The sequence below is a fragment of the Ursus maritimus genome, unplaced genomic scaffold (genome assembly GCF_017311325.1).
Source record: "Ursus maritimus isolate PB19 unplaced genomic scaffold, ASM1731132v1 scaffold_20, whole genome shotgun sequence".
Taxonomy (NCBI): Eukaryota; Metazoa; Chordata; class Mammalia; order Carnivora; family Ursidae; genus Ursus; species Ursus maritimus.
The window spans coordinates 45051503-45067497 of record NW_024424453.1 but is presented as its reverse complement, the minus strand read 5'-3'; the positions used below and the strand labels follow the sequence as shown (position 1 = coordinate 45067497).

Sequence of the window (15995 nt, the reverse complement as noted above, 5' to 3'; positions counted from 1 at the left end):
ATACTGTAAAAAAATCATTTGTCTTCCTGCCAGAGCGAGGCCTGCAAACCAAAGAGGCTGTTTTCATTTAAAAGAAATTCTACAATGAGAGAGGAAGGAATGAAACTCTGTGGCTACTGGGAGCCCTTGCCTCTCGCCTCTCAGCCTCTCAGGCTCAAGAGCGTGCTAAGTGCAGGAGTCCGCACGTAGCCGGCACGTCAGCAGGGCACGCACACTGGGCGGCAGCCTGCTTTGGAGGGCCGGCTTCTCTGTGTAACCACGTGGGCTGAACCCGGAGTCAGAAGTGGTTTCTAGAGTCCTCGTGTCTAAGTTGACTGCATATAATTGATGTATTTACTGATAGTTCCGTCCTGTTGAACAACAACAACAACAACAATCTCGTGTAACCAAGAGATAGGTACGGTAGGGAAGGAAGACAAGTGAAAGGGGCGTGGAGGGAAGATAACGAGAAGATCGATGTGGGATACAAGGCAAGCAGGGGTGTTGTCCATAGGCACGTACTCGCTAGAAGCACGACTGAGCTGGTACCGAAGGGGGATACACAAAAAGCCCGATCTACGTCAGGGGCTGAAGTCTGTTTTTGTAAATGAAGTGTTATTGGAACACAGCTGCATCCAATTGTTTATACGCCGTCTCTGGCTGCTTCCACGGCAGAGCTGAGTAGCTGGGACAGGGAGAGGCTCTAGGGCCTGCAAAGGCAAAAAATATTTACTAACGGGTCCTTTGGCAAAGAAGTTTGCTGACCTCTACTCGATATGCTTCAGCGTGTCCTTAAGATCAGACCCGAACAGGACCCCATGAGGGAAACACTCTAAGGGGAACAGCTGTGAGAAATTCCTCCTGGCTTCCTCATGGATAGAACAGGGCAATGCAACCGTTTCCCCAACAGCATTCCTTACAGTGAACATATCACCCTGATTTCACTTCTCAAAGCTCCTTGCTCATCTGGCTAAATCCAGTGAGAAGACATTTGAATCTAGGGGACCAATAGTAACTATTTACAGCCAAGGTTTATGGAAGACTTGCCCTGGGCCAGGGACCACTCTAAGTCCCCTCCATGAATAAAAAAGCCATTTATCCTCACAAGAATCCTGTCCGAAGAAGCACGATTTCTATCCCTACTTTTCAGAGGGGAAACCAGAGGTGAAGTGGTTCACTCAGGGATAGTTTATAAGTGGCTTAGTGGGGATTTGCACTCAGATCATCTTCGGGGGGGGGGGCACTGAGCTTCTCAGAAGATGAGCATTTTGCTGGTTATAAGCATCATTTGTCACTAGCCCTTGAAGAATGTCAGCCTAAGGTGGTACTTCTTGCCAAGGACTCGCAGAATGGTGAGTCTGTACTATATGTCGTTCAGCGACCAGTCCTGTGCCCACAGACCAGGCAGCCTCGGAGGCGAGGGGTGCAAACCGCCACGGGTGTAAGCCTGACAAAGAGCCTACACCCCCCACCCGACCTGACTGTGGAAGGGTGAGGGCATTCCCTGAAGAAGACACAAGATTCTCTGCTTCTCTGTGGGCAAAAGGTAAAGAACCAACGGTGAGATCTTGGGAAACTCATGTCACTCTCCGGAGACCCATTTCTTTGTAAGTAAAATGAAAAGTGTAGATGAGCTTATTTCATGGGACTCACTTCAGCATTAAAAAAATTATGAGTCTCCAGGGGCGCCTGGGTGGCACAGTCGTTAAGCGTCTGCCTTCGGCTCAGGGCGTGATCCCAGCGTTCTGGGATCGAGCCCCACATCAGGCTCCTCCGCTATGAGCCTGCTTCTTCCTCTCCCACTCCCCCTGCTTGTGTTCCCTCTCTCGCCGGCTGTATCTCTGTCAAATAAATAAATAAAATCTTTTAAAAAAAAAATTATGAGTCCCCAAAGGCAGGAGATAACGAGTGTTGGCAAGGAGGTAGAGCAAAGGAAATTTTTTGCACTGTTGGTGCCGATGTACATTGGTGCAGCCACTGGGGAAAAGGGTATGGCGGCTCCTCAAAAAATTAAAAATAGAACTACCATAGGATCCAGCAATCCCACTTCAGAGTAAATATCCAAAGGAAATAAAAACAGGATCTCGAAGATCTATCTGCACTCCCATAGTCGCTGCAGCAGTATCCACAACGGCCAAGATATAGAAACAACCTAAGTGTCCTTGAATGGGTGACTGGATAAAAAAGATATGGAATCCACACACACACACACACACACACACACACACACAATGGAGTATTACTCAGCTACGGGAAAGAAGAGAATCCTACCATTCACAACAACATGGATGGACCTTGAGGGCATTAGGCTAAGTCAACTAAGCCAGACAGAGAAAGATAAATACGGCATGATATTACTTATGTGTGGACTCTTTAAAAAAAAAAAAAAAAAGTCAAACTCATAGAAAGTAGAAAAGTGGTTGCCAGAGGCTGGAAGGTGGGAAAAATAGAGAGAGGTTGACAAAAGGGTACAAACGTTCAGCTATAAGGTGAATAAGGTCAGAAGATCTAATGTAAAACACGGTGAGTGTAGTTGACAATGGCCTTGTATAATCAAAATTTGCTAAGATGTGCTTAAATGTTCTCACACACGTACATAAATATGTGAGGTGACGATGTCATTAACTAGATGAGAGGAATCCCTTCAGAGTGTATGTGCGTACTTTTTCTTAAGATTTTATTTGTTTACTTGGCAGAGAGAACACAAGCAGGGGGAGCAGGAGAGGGAGAAGCAGGCTTCCCACTGAGCAGGGAGAGCCCAATGCGGGGCTCGATCCCAGCACCCTGCGATCATGACCTGAGCCAAAGGCAGGTGCTTAACTGATTGAGCCACGCAGGTGCCCCTGATGTTTATACTTCAAACATCTTGCAATCGTATTTGCCTATTATACCTCAATAAAGCTTAAAAAAAAAAAAAAGCTAAAACATGATGTCCGAAAAAACTAGAACCCTAAGGGCACCTTGGTGGCTCAGTCAGTGAAGTGTCCAACTCTTGATTTCAGCTCAGGTCATGATCTCAGGGTCGCAGGATCAAGTCCTGCATGGGGCTCCACACTAGGTGGGGAGTCTGCTTTGGATTCTTTCTCTCTCTCTCTTTCTCTCTCTCTGTCCCTCTCCCCTCTCTAAAATAAATGAATGAATCTTAAAAAATAAATAAATATATATATATATAGCTCTAGGAAACAAGACAACGTATCTGCAAGTGGTTAGCACAGGTGACCAATCCGACTTAGACTCTCCACCAAGGGCAGTGATCGTCATGGCTACTGTTCTAATTATTCTATGAATTTCCACAGCCTGGGCCTTGGACAAGGTGTCAGCTTGCTGGCTCTTCAGTTAAGGAAGGGGCTGGGTCTCTGGCCTTGAAACCAGACTTTTCAAAGTTCAGGACTTGAGTTTAATGCTATTTCCCTTTTCTTGCCAAGCCATGGTGCCTCTCGATTTCTGGAATGAGCAGTTCAGCTCCAAGTCAAGGGGAAAGGTGGGATGGCCAGGGTTCCAGTCATCTGGGAGCTGGAAGTTCCTATACGTCACCTTCCCGCTTTCCACGTACCCATCTCCAGATGATCATAACAGACAACTAAGGGACAAACTGATTCAGGCAAACTCTTTTTAATGTTACTCTATTACTTGGCCGGGGCTGCCCAGGACTGCCAAACAGCTCCTCGGTAGACCCGATTCAGAACCACGTCTTAAAAGCATTCCTAAATGTCTTCTTGCTTCGGGAAATATTAGGGGACAGTCCCACAGACAAATTAACATAAACATTATCATGGAAACCAAAGAAAAGTTACCTAAAAGGTGCTTGATATCTACATGCATCTGCTAGTGAAAGTGTGTGGCGTATATAAAAGAATGACCTTTACTATCACTGTTGGAAGACACCCACATTTCACTGGGGAGTTCTGCTATGCAATACATGAATGGACTGGGTACGGTAACGTTAGCTCATTTCTAAATGACCAGGTTTAAGGCCAAACGTGTGCCTCTTGGGCTGATCAGCTCAGCAAGTCAGCAGCATGAACTTAACAAGACCCATCTCCGGTTCCATGCCCAGCTGGGTGAGTTCACACCAGAGCTTTTCATACTTCAGTCTGCAAAGAAATCACCAAGGACATTGTTAGGGCAGATGCCGGTGTGATAGGTCCAGGAGGCTGCATACATCTTATAAGCTCCCTGGTAAGGCTGCCACTGCTGGTGAGCCAAGACTTTGGGTATGAAAGGGTTTCAGCATTCAGAAGAGTTGAACTCCTCAGCACAGTGCTCCCCTTCCCCAAGGAGGAAGGAGTAAGACAGAAGGCACCTACTGTGTGCTGCCTACAGAGACGGGTTCTCCCAGCATCACCTTCTTTACCCCTGCCCCCCACAGCCAGCCCGGGCCATAGGTCCCACTCTCAGCACTAGGGGGTCGACAGTGGCACGGCCATTCAGTGAGAGGGGCACGTGGCCGAGGCGAGCTTCCTGATGAGAAAAAGAAGAGGGAGTGACTCTCTCTAGCAAGGACAGCGTGATTGCCCTCATCGCTGATCTGAGAGGCACTTGTGAGTCTTTCCAGTTTTATTTAGCTGCCTCCTGCTGTGATTCTGAGTCAAAACAGGAACAAGGTGCCTCATTTGTCATATCATCCGGCGATGTCAGGGATGTGGTTAGCTGTGATTAGAAATCCTAGACTCGACATGCTCCCCTTGCCTCTGCGAAGGTGTGTGCAGGGTGAGGCTCCGACACCCAGCGGGGTCCGAATGCTCTGCTGGCACACCATGGTCGAAACTCAACTACACGAGCTCAGTGCCGGAGCAGACCAAGGCTGCACCGTCCTGTCCACGGCTCACACAAAAGTCCCAAGCCCTGTACAAAGAGCCCGCGTAATACTAGCAGCCAGCGGGGACTCCTCACGCTGGGCTGGGCACGGACGCAAATGCCCTGCATGCATCCATTTAGTCAATCCTGACAATGGCACGACACCCCCACCCTGCCCATTTACTTCCACTTCGCACATGAGAGGATGGAAGCAGGGAGACAGCGGGTAACTGGCCCAAGGTCGCAAAGCTAGTAAGTAACGGGGCGGGCCTTTAATGCGGGGAAAGCCATCTGGGGCTCTCACTCTTGACCGATTACATGAGACTGTTTCTCTCTTTCCTGAAACAGCAAAACTCATCTTGCTCAAGGCTCTGCAAAGGAAGGGTCTTTGCTACCCTTGGAAACCGTTGATGGAATGAATACAACGGAGCGGTTGTGTTTGATTCTTAAAGGTTCAGTGGGAGATCAATAACTGCATAATGTCTTTGCAAAGTGGCTATGTCATCTGCAAGTAAACAGAGCAGCTGTTGGCTCGGGGGTCCCTCTTCCCGCATGCTAAGCTCAGTCCTGGAGCCTGACAGGTCTCCTCTGACGAACAGCTGTCACTAGGCCGCCAATAAGGACTAACACAAATACCCGCTCCTCTAGCTGGAATCTTGAGGTCTGGGTGAGTCCGGACCCTGACTTCTCAGAATTCTACACACTGCCTTTTGGCAAGAGAGAGGATCCATTCTCTCTCAATGTCAGCTATTACGAATAATAGCACTGAAAATTAAGACCCACATTTAAAAAGAAAATCTCATGGCTCATCTTTTTCCCTTAATTTTTTTTTTTAATTATTTATTATTTTAGAGAGAGACTGAGATTGGGAGAGGTAGGGACAGAGGGGGAGGGAGAGAGAGCATCTCAAGCAGACTCCCCCCGCACGGAGCCCGATGCGGGGCTCAATTCCACGACCCTGAGATGATGACCTGAGCCGAGATCAAGAGTCAGATGCTTAAGCGACTAAGCCACCCAGGTGCCCCTTCTCTTAAATGTTTAAGAAAAATGGAAGACGTAAGTAATTATCATTCACTGTGTTTGCAGATCAGAAATCTGGCAACAAGAACAGAGTACTGTATTAATAAAAATACAGCATAAAACACTTTAGAGGGTTGTGCTTGACATCTTATTTGACTTGGAGTGGAGAAATAAAAATTGCTTCAAGAGATTTCATTCCTCGGTGTAAGGGAGAGAGGGTGGCAATAAGAGGGGAAGTGGGTCCCCAAATATTGCTAATTATGGGGTGTTTTGGTGGGGGAATTATCCCACTGCAGTGAAGGGAGATGTCGAAAAAGCAAACATTCCCTGGAGCATTTTAGGAGACTCTGAAGTCATCCAGGCAACCGAGGCGTCAGCTGCGCTGGAGTTCCTGAGCTGTACAATGAGAAACGGCCTTTATGCTGATTACCCTGCCTCATAAGGAAAGAAGTAGTCTGATAATGAATAAGAGGGAAAATATAGACACGTGCCCATGATTATCACCTGAGTTGAAATACACTGAAAGTCGAAGTCATGACTATCTTAAAAGCTTATAGTAGGATATATATATATATATCTCCAACTTGCAGTCCATTTATTAACTTTGGTCCCCTTAGACAAAATAAACTTTTCCACTGTGGATAAGCCAGTATGCAGAAGGAGAGAAAAGTTTCATGGATGGTAATAAGCTTGTTTGGATATTCTGCTATTAGAGATTAATTCCTTTGGCTTAAACTGGGAGTTCTTTGAAAAGGTGAACTACTTGGGGAAAGTTAGCATGTTAAGTCAACATAGCAGGTGTTACCATGCTTTAGTGTGATTTAATACAGTTACATCTTCCCTCCTAACTCAAATTACATAAGAAAAATGAAAGAAATGGAGTATTTAGGATGAGAAAATAGGAGGGAGGAGTGATTTTAGAAAGTGTTGTGCTGACAAGATGAACATGTCTGACTTTGTACACTGAGAAGTTAGCATCGGTAAGGGGCTGGACAAGAAGAGCAGGGAAATGGCAGTAGGTGAAAGACACAGAGAGGGGCGCCTGGGTGGCGCAGCAGTTAAGCGTCTGCCTTTGGCTCAGGGCGTGATCCCGGCCTTATGGGATCAAGCCCCACATCAGGCTCTTCCGCTGGGAGTCTGCTTCTTCCTCTCCCACTCCCCGTGCTTCTGTTCCCTCTCTCACTGGCTGTCTCTATCTCTGTTGAATAAATAAATAAAATCTTAAAAAAAAAAAAAAAAAGAAAGACACAGAGAGGGAAAAAGGTAGGTCAGCAGTGCTGGTGAGCACCAAACACAAAGCCTGAGACATCGTTTTCCACGGTTGGGATATACATAGTAGCAGGGACAGTGTGTAAACCCAGAGCTTGTGTTCTAAAAGAACTTTTTACTGACTCAGACCTACTTTGGGCTAAAATAATCTTTCCCGACTCTGAATTTACATTCCTAAAACCAAGAGAATATTATTTTCACTATCTGACTGGCAAAATTAAAAGGCTTATGATCTCCAGTGTTAAGGAAGGGACATGGAAATCCATACACTCAGATTATCTTTGTGGGGAGGAGAGTAATTTAATAGTGGTTATTCAGATTTAAAATGTGTATAACTTTGGGCTCAAAATTTCATTTCTAGAAATGAAATTCAAGTCCTATTTTGCAGAAATATTAGCACAAATGTACAAGACATTTGTACAAAGGTATCCAACGTAGCATTAGGTGGAAAAATGGAGACAACTAAATAATCTACCAACAGGGGAATGGGTAAATCAGTCAGAGAAAATAATCCAAACTATGGAATTTCTAGACAATAATTAAGAGGCATGTAGTATATCCACAGGCATTGTCTTGTTTAAAAGGAGGAGTAAAAGTGGTTGGGTGAAAAAAATATTGTCAAATAATATTTACTGTATGATCAACTATTTGCATCGAAAGGTGGATGAGTGTATGAGATGGACGGACAGACAGATGGACAGATGGATGGATGGATACGTGGATTGAAGAAGGGAAGAAGGGAGAGAGGGAGGAAACAGGGAAAGAGAGGAGGTAAGGAGGGATAATATGAATGAATGATAGAGACAAGTATGCACCCAATAAACTATCCATACTGATTATCTATTGGGTCAGGAGTGAGGGGTTGAGGTCCATGGACTTCCATTTAAACATTTTTACAGACTGTTGGACTGTTTGGATTTTTGATAAGGGACATACACTATTTTATAACTGCAAATCACTGAATAGCATCTTAAACTGAAGGAGTCGTGTGTGCCCTCCTTTCAAGCTGAGTGAATCCCTGCACGTCCAAGACGGAGGCTAGCATCGAACCTCGCTTTTCTCTGCCTCCATGGGTAAACCCTGGCTTGTTACTTGCCCTCTGCTCTTCTCTCAGATGGGACCGTGAACAAGAACCCTTCAGACAAATCCCAAGAACAGTACACAAAGCCACTGGAGTTCATTCAAAGTAAGTCTCCCTCCAATATCTAACAGCCTCCTCCAATCTCCAGACCAGCAGTTCTCAAAATTGAGCAGCACCCGAATCACCTGCAGTGCTTGCTCAAACACAGAATGCAGGGCCTGCACCCAGAGTTTCTGCTTCCATAGTCTGGCCTGGGGCCCCAGGTTCTGCGTTGCTGGCAATTTCTCGGGTGCGGCTGCTGCTACTCCAGGGACTGCGTGGAAAACCACCGCTGTCGGTTGAAGGCGAATAATAACGTGGGCCCTATAAGCCAGACTGGCTGTGGGCCAGAACCAACCCTGTCACTCCTGAACCACCTCGTCCTGCCCGGTGACTGGGTTCCTAAACCACAGGGTGTAAGCTGCCTCTCCAGTCCCAGAAGCCGGAGCGTGAGTCCGCGGACCAGGGTCAAGAGACAGACACAGAGGAAGCTGGGCTCCTGACCCTCCAGAGAAGAAAACTCACCTTCCGAGAAGATGATGTAGTCATTGCACTCATCAGAGCTACAGGAACACATAAAGAAAGTCTCGCCCAACACCTTTTTTTCCTTCATAATACACTTTGGAGAAGCAGAATCTTCGAGAACGATTCCGTGGTAGGTGTCCTTGGGGTCATGGCAAAGCGTCTCTAGTGTTATGTTCTCATCATTCTTTCTCCTAGGGTGCAGAGGTTCATGGCAGGGGAGAGAAGAGAAAAAAAGGAGAATGGATAAATACGGCCTCCTGGGCAGAAAAGCAATCTGGACTCTTTTCCTTCCCAAAGCTGTTCGAACAACGGCAGCTGGTTCCTGTTCTGCCACGTTAGCAGGTTGTCCTCTAGTCTCCTGTGCTTTTTCTACTCATCCCGCTCTTTCTGTTGTGTATTCTCAAAACCCACTTATGAGTGTAAACATGAAGGCTTTCCCTGGGGGCTGTCCGGCTGGAGAACCTTACACATTACGTCTTAATTAAACCAGGAGACAGGAAGGCATGGTAAACCGGAGCCTGCGAGGTCCTCAGGGTTAAACCTTCCATCCTGAAAACCCTGCCAGGCTCACACGGCATCCCCAGTTTATCTCACAGGATCCGGGTCATGTCTAGCTAAACTGTGCTCCAAGAGCATTCCTGGGAGCGTCGTGGCAGTTCCTCGAGTCTGTTTGCTGGGCCCCAGAGAGCTCCGTGTGGGGGCACATGCCATGTCAGCGGCTGGCTGTGCGGACAGAACGGAACACACTTCCTAGACGAAGCACTGGCAATTTCCCCGACTCACAGAAAGGAACGGAAGGGGGGAAAATGAAAACACATGGGAAAGAACTGCAAGGTTTTCTTCATTTACAGTTCAGTGTAATCTTTTATGCTGTCACGAACGAGTTACTTCTACATTTAGTATCCCTTCACTGCATGTGTCTGAAGCCTAACCCAGCTAAGGGCTCGAGAAGCTCTCATGTGGCATTTCACTGAGGCCGTAGAAAGTGCTCAGTGGGCTCTAGGTTTAGAATATGTTTAAAAATGACATGATAAATGCCCACTATTATAATTGCAAAAGCCAAAACAAAAGGCTGGCATCCGTGGAAAAGGGCATCATTCTCTGCCTCTTTCAGTCTGCTTCTCTCGTAAACTTGCCATCTAGGATGACTCTGTCCAACACCAAAGTTAGTCTGACCTCTCTCCTCCCATCTCTGACCTTTTCAGATACAAAATGCCTGTTGTCTTGAATGGTCCTCTCCGCATCTGGAGGGGAGTCTAGGGAAGGACTAGTCAGGCCTGAATGGCGGCCAGTTTTGCGAACATCATCTTCCCTGGGAAGGATTCTGAGTGCCTGCAGTCGAGGGTCCATTGGCTCCCGCATGCCAGCTCACACTCACCAGCCGCTCCCCCCCCCCCACCGCAAGTTCACTGTTTGCAGCATGCAAAATGGGAGGCAGGCTGGAAGCAAGAAGCAGGGAAAGCACAGCCTTCCCCTGGAAAACAAGCGAAGCCCCATGCACANNGAAAGAGTGCCTTTGAGGGCACCACCACTGGAGTGCTTCATTCCGGACACTAAAGGACAAGTAGGTCAACAAGGGGATAAGAAGAGCAGAAGCGAGGGCGCAGATGGAACAGTCCAACCAGGAATGGAGTCAATGTGGCTGACGTCCGTGCAACCCAGAGCTGGCTCCAGCAGAGAAATGCATGCCTTTGGTGAAGGAGCTCAAGGGTTCTGGTTCTCGAACTAACACTCCAGCGGGTGCAAAAGGAGCAAGCCCTTGCTAAGTAGGTCTCTACTGGTAAAGGAAGCACCACAATCGGAATCCTTATTCCAGCGTGGCTAGCAGGGAACTGCGTGACACTTGGCATGATGACACAACAAACTATGTATGTTTAAAAATTCACTTCTCCTTAACCACAAAGCTCCTGGGAAGTCTTGGCAAAAATGGCAGCCATGAAACAAGAGCACCTTCCTCCCTGTCTCCACAGTGGGGTGTGTGTGTGTGTGTGTGTGCATGTGTGTGTGTGTGTGTGTGTGTTTGCCCAAGGAGGGTTGTTTTCTGGTTTGGGTAACAAAATGAAGGCATGTTGAGTCTTCAGTGTCCCCAGGTAAAAGCACGGTGTCTCTTCCTTATGAAGCTTCTAGAGGCCAAAGAATGGAACGAGGAAGGAACTGTGAGCCCTGAGGAAAGCCGCTCTATAACCACTGGGCAGCTCTTCCAGAGCCTCTTGCCTTCCACCCACGCACTGCTTAGAGGACTAAAATTGCAGAGAGGAAATTCAGTTAGAATTTCCTGCGTTCTTCACTCACTCCTATAATAGAGCTCAATGGCAGGCAGGGCCAACTTTGCAAAATATCTTTGGATACGGTTGAGCACAGGAAGGGAAAATACAATGAACCAAATACAGACTTTTTCTTTGTCCTGAAACATTTGCTCTGAGCCATTGAAGAGGTTTGTCACTATCGCACTCACAAAAGAACCACGATAATAAAATTAATATTGGTTCCACAAATCCTTGGAAAGAACTTACACATTTGACATGGTATGGGTGCACAGCTGCCATCGGTTTAAATGAACAAACGAATCAGTGAATGAATGAAAAGAATGCTAAGACTAATAAAGGCATTGCAATGTACTACCAGGGTAGAGTCTTTCAGTTTCCTCATCTCGCTGTTCGTTTGGGTTCCCTGGAAACAGACCTTAAGGCTGTGTGATTTATGTGCAGAAAGTTTTCGGAGAGGCCCCTGTAAGGGAAGCAGCACCCCACACCATGGGGCTGGAACCACAATGCAGATCACAGCAACCGACTCACTGATCCCTCGGAAGCCGTGAAGCTAAGATGGCCAGTCAGAGCTGTCCTGAAGGAGGTAAAGTGGCCAGCCATTTTGGACCCTGGCATCAACCAGTCATGGGATGCTGGCTGCCTATGGAGGGAGCAAACTTGAGGAGGGGCCCAAAGAGGGAAGAAACTCTAGTCAGCGGGGGCAGGGGGCGTAGTCCCCTGGAGGGACTCACGGTGATCCCTCAGCAGCTACTGAGAGGGGGAGCACCAAAGAGCTGAGGGGGCATCAGCGAGGTGCGCCATGGCACCTCTCACTTCCTTTTCTCCGTACTGCCATTCCACTCCACAGGAGTATTTATCTTTGCCGAGACAGGTAAAAACAACTTTCAGTGTATTAACTCTTCCTGGTGGGAACAGTGAGGAGACAGGGAGGTTTCCTCTCCCCTACACACTCACATTTTCTGAGACAGCGAGTAACCTAATGCCTCATTCCAGAGATTGGAATCCCAGAGAGACTTGATTCACATTCAATCATTGGGGTTTGTATGATGGGTCAAGAAAAAAATGTCTTTATTGGATGAGCCTGTTTGGGTTAGCAGAAGTAAGCTCTCATGCCGCAGTGCATATTCAAGCAAAGATGGTCAGCAGAGAACAGAAGCAAAGAAGGAAGCGTTGAGGTCACCCAGTCTGGTGTCTCAATCTTTCTTGCACTAGACTTGATGGGTGGTCCCCCAGCGTCTCCTGAACTTTGACTCCTCAGAGGAGGAAGCCTGCTTTGCTGTTAGGAAACCAGGATTGTGAAAATGTTTAAACTTATACTGAAGTCTGTCCCCTGGTAAATTTTACAGATCCTCTTTCTGCCCTTCAGAATGACACAGAACAAGTTTATTATATTTTCCACTTGAGAGCCCTTCCAGCATCTCTCAACAGAACCCATCCATATCTTCTCTCTACTGGACTCGCTGTGTCTGATTCCATTGGTCATTCCTCACAGCGTAAACTTTCTCAGCCTGCAATCATACTGGCCCCTTTGCCTCTGGACACCATCTCTGTCAAAATCCCTTTTGCAAAAGCATTGCTCAGAATTGGACCTGAATGAAGTTGGCAGGTATGGCAAAGTGTCGCGAAGCTCTTTGCTGTAAACAGTCTGTTAGTGCTTAAGAAACTAGTTCATCGCAGTACGTACGGAAATCCGCAAGCTTTCCAGATCTATCATCAAGGCTAACTATATGTGGTCAAAAGACTTTTTCTCCCAAAGTGCGGGGGATGGGGGAGATTTGGGTTTATATTCTCATTTGCCAACTGGCCAGGAGACACATAGGTTACTTAAAAAAAAAATTGGCTGATAAATTCAAAACATCAGAATAAGTCTGCAAATGTTATATTTCATTAATGAATTTACACATTTTTATAAAATGGGGGCTCGTTTAATCTCTATTTTCCTTTTATCTCTTGCTCATACTCCCAGTCTGTAACTGTGAAGGAGTCAAAGGATTTGTGAACACCATGTACGTGTGTGTGTGTGTGTGTGTGTGTGTGTGTGTGTGTGTTACGGTGGGGGTGATGAGAGGGAGAGGGACAGGGAGGGAAGGAGAGAGAGAGAGAATATGGAGGTAATATGGGGGGAGGGAAGGAGAGAGAGAGAGAGAATATGGAGGTAATATGGAGGGAGGGAGAGAGACAGAGAGAGACAGAGAGAATATTGAGGGAATGTGATTTAAGAGAAATGCGCAGTATTGCCCCAAGAAGATGTTGCATGCAGCCTGTGGTGCTGAGTGACCCGGCCAGGGCTTCTGAGTGCACAATGGGTTGTTTTTCTGGATCTCCAAAAAGCTTCCCTTTTTTTGACAAAGACTTTCCTCTTCCAACAGCCCACCTTTCCTCTCCTCTCCTCTCCTTCCACAGAACAAGACTGAGATGGCTCAGAAGAACACGGCTCCTGGTATCACTCTGGGGTACCAAGCAGGTGTCAATTAAGACAACAAGTGGCAAATGTCTCTCTCCTTCATACAAGGATGGGGCCCGAATTTATTGTAAATATTAAAGGTCATCTTATACACTGTCACACGCACATATATATAGATGCACACGCGTGTGTGTGTATCTGAGCGTTACAGAATATCTCTGGAAATTACATGTAATCATTGAAAGAGAGATGGCCTGAAGGAAAGGGATGTGTGAGAGGGCATGGAGACAGCCTTGACTCTATAGACCACAGCGTGCATCACCTACAAAAGGGGGAAAAGGGAGGTTTTCAAAGGCCACCTTACCAGACCGCCAGACAGACTTCATGTGGCTTCTCACAGATGGATGTAATGCTGCAGTTGCTCACGCAGGATTTCTGATTGTCACAGGTGGAAGATCTCACATCGCAAAATTTACACAATTGTGGAAATTTGATGACACCATTGTTGTCGGTGACCATCATGTCATTATTAACTGGGGAGGGAAAAGAAAGACATTAAATCAGTTATCTCCCTGCTAGGCAGCCTGCCGATGAATTCCTGATGATGTTATGCAATTTCAAATCAACCAAAATAATACCTTCACCTCAGAGTAGAATTTCCTTCATGTAGGCAATTGGTAATGAAAGCCATTGCAGGGGGGTGTGGCTAGGGTTGCGGGGGGAGGTCTGAATAACTTCTTGCTTTTGTCAGTGATTACTGTGAGGCACTCTAAATCCAAACACAATTGTTCAATTGAGAAACATCCATCGGATTTGGTCCACTGCATAGTGCTGGGTGCTAGGAGCACGGAGAACGCTACCTTAAGGAAATTATCACTTAGTTGAGTAGACAGATGAGGAAACAGATGAGGGTAGGGTAACCCAAATAGAGAGAAGCACAGAGAATATGGGATCCTGACAAGAGTCACCACCCAAAGGGGCAGAGACAGGTCACAATGGAGAGGAGCTGTGCAGTGCAGAAGGGTGTTGGCCAACTCAGAGGAGACACTAGGCGAGGCAGGACACTGCCTTCATTCTCTTGACGTGCAGAAGAGCTCGAAGGGCCTTCTTTGCAAGAGACTAGTTCTAATTTCGCCCCATTGCCTTGAGGGAAATTACGTGATTAACCAACACTCAGTGTCTCTGAGACAGAATCCCAAACATCGGCGAGGCTCAGCGCACTGGAGTCCTGCAGGTGAGGAAAAGCTGAGTTCCACCCTGAGAGTCTGCTCCCCGCCGCCTCTTTGACGTCATCCCCCACCGCCAACCCATTTACTCCTTACTCATTACCTTTTGGGACACATGGGCCTTCCCTGGAAGAAGCCAAGTTCCTTCCTCCCCAGAACTTTTCACTTGCTATTCCCTTGGTCGCCTTTGTGGTTTCCCGTTAATGTCACCTCCTCAACCCAAAGCAGCCCACAAGTAACTACCACAGGATTCTGTTTGATCTCCTGCACAACTATCTCACTCACTTACTTGCTTATAATCTATCCACCAAAATGCAAGCTCCACGAGCTTTTGTCTGCCTTGTTTACATGCCAGGTCTCTGGTGCCAAGAAGAGGACCCACTCCATAGAAGGTACCCCAAAGTCTTTGTTGAATGAGTGTACGAATAGTGAATTCACAAGGACTGACTATAAGAAGTTCACATTTGGTTCTTTATACCAAGTGGGAAAGGATATAGAACTTCTTCACTCAGATGGGGAGGGTGGTGATTAGAAATGCAATATTCATTCACAGTCAACCATAACATACTAAAGACAGATCATTCTCAGCAAAACATGTGCTATGTGTTGAGAGACCATTAACAAAGGTGTAACACTGCCTTCCCCATCTTTTTCCTCCAAGAGATCCATTTTTATTGGCAAAAGTGGAAATTGAACGGATGAGTTTGGAGAGTCAAGTGAAGTATGACAAGGCTATGAGGCATTTGGTCCACAAACATGAGCTTAGAGACACTTACAGGCTAGACTAAGAAAGATGATGCACGTAGACCACCTGTAGGAGTGGGCCAGCCACTGGCTATTAGGAAGCTGGGAGGTGTGTTTCTCCCTTGGAAAGGCTTGAGGACAGCCTCCTCATCTCCCTGTGTCAAGTACGCTCCTGACTAAAGCCAGACAAACAACTTCAATGCCCTCCCACGGTCTCTCCCCGTCCTGTGAATTTTTGATATCTGCCATCCACACTTTGCCACGAAACCCTCCTTGACGCTTGGGCATAGCACCTGTTTCCTGGGTCTCTAAAAATACAAACACATATAAATTTGAGATTTGCTTTCTTGTGGTAACATTAAATATAGAAGGTAAAAAAAAAAAACAAAAAACCATTCATCCCTCTCAGGCCTCAAGTTCATTTCAGGAAGTGTATTTTTAGGCAACAAACTATTTTGAAATTTGTCTCCCAGACCAAGAGCTCAATGCTAAGCTAAAAATACAGGCCAAAATGCTTTCTGAACTTTGTGTTCAATCTGGGACTAACACAACAATGAATCAATATATATATTTTTCTACAATAGTTAGATTTGGACTATTTGTGAAGCAACTAATTTAACCCTTCAGGTTTCTCTAAAAGACAC

General features: G+C 46.5%; 1 protein-coding gene across 1 annotated transcript in view; it reads right to left on the bottom strand.

Moving 5' to 3' along the window:
- TGFBR2 (transforming growth factor beta receptor 2) overlaps positions 1-15995 on the bottom strand; it is a 90912-nt gene that overhangs the window by 40264 nt on the left and 34653 nt on the right. Inside the window, exons 2-3 of the mRNA XM_040636893.1 lie at positions 13746-13914; positions 8711-8901 (exon numbers count right to left, since the gene is read on the bottom strand). Of these exons, the coding sequence (XP_040492827.1) occupies positions 8711-8901; positions 13746-13914 (360 nt within the window). The remainder of the gene's footprint in view (positions 1-8710; positions 8902-13745; positions 13915-15995) is intronic.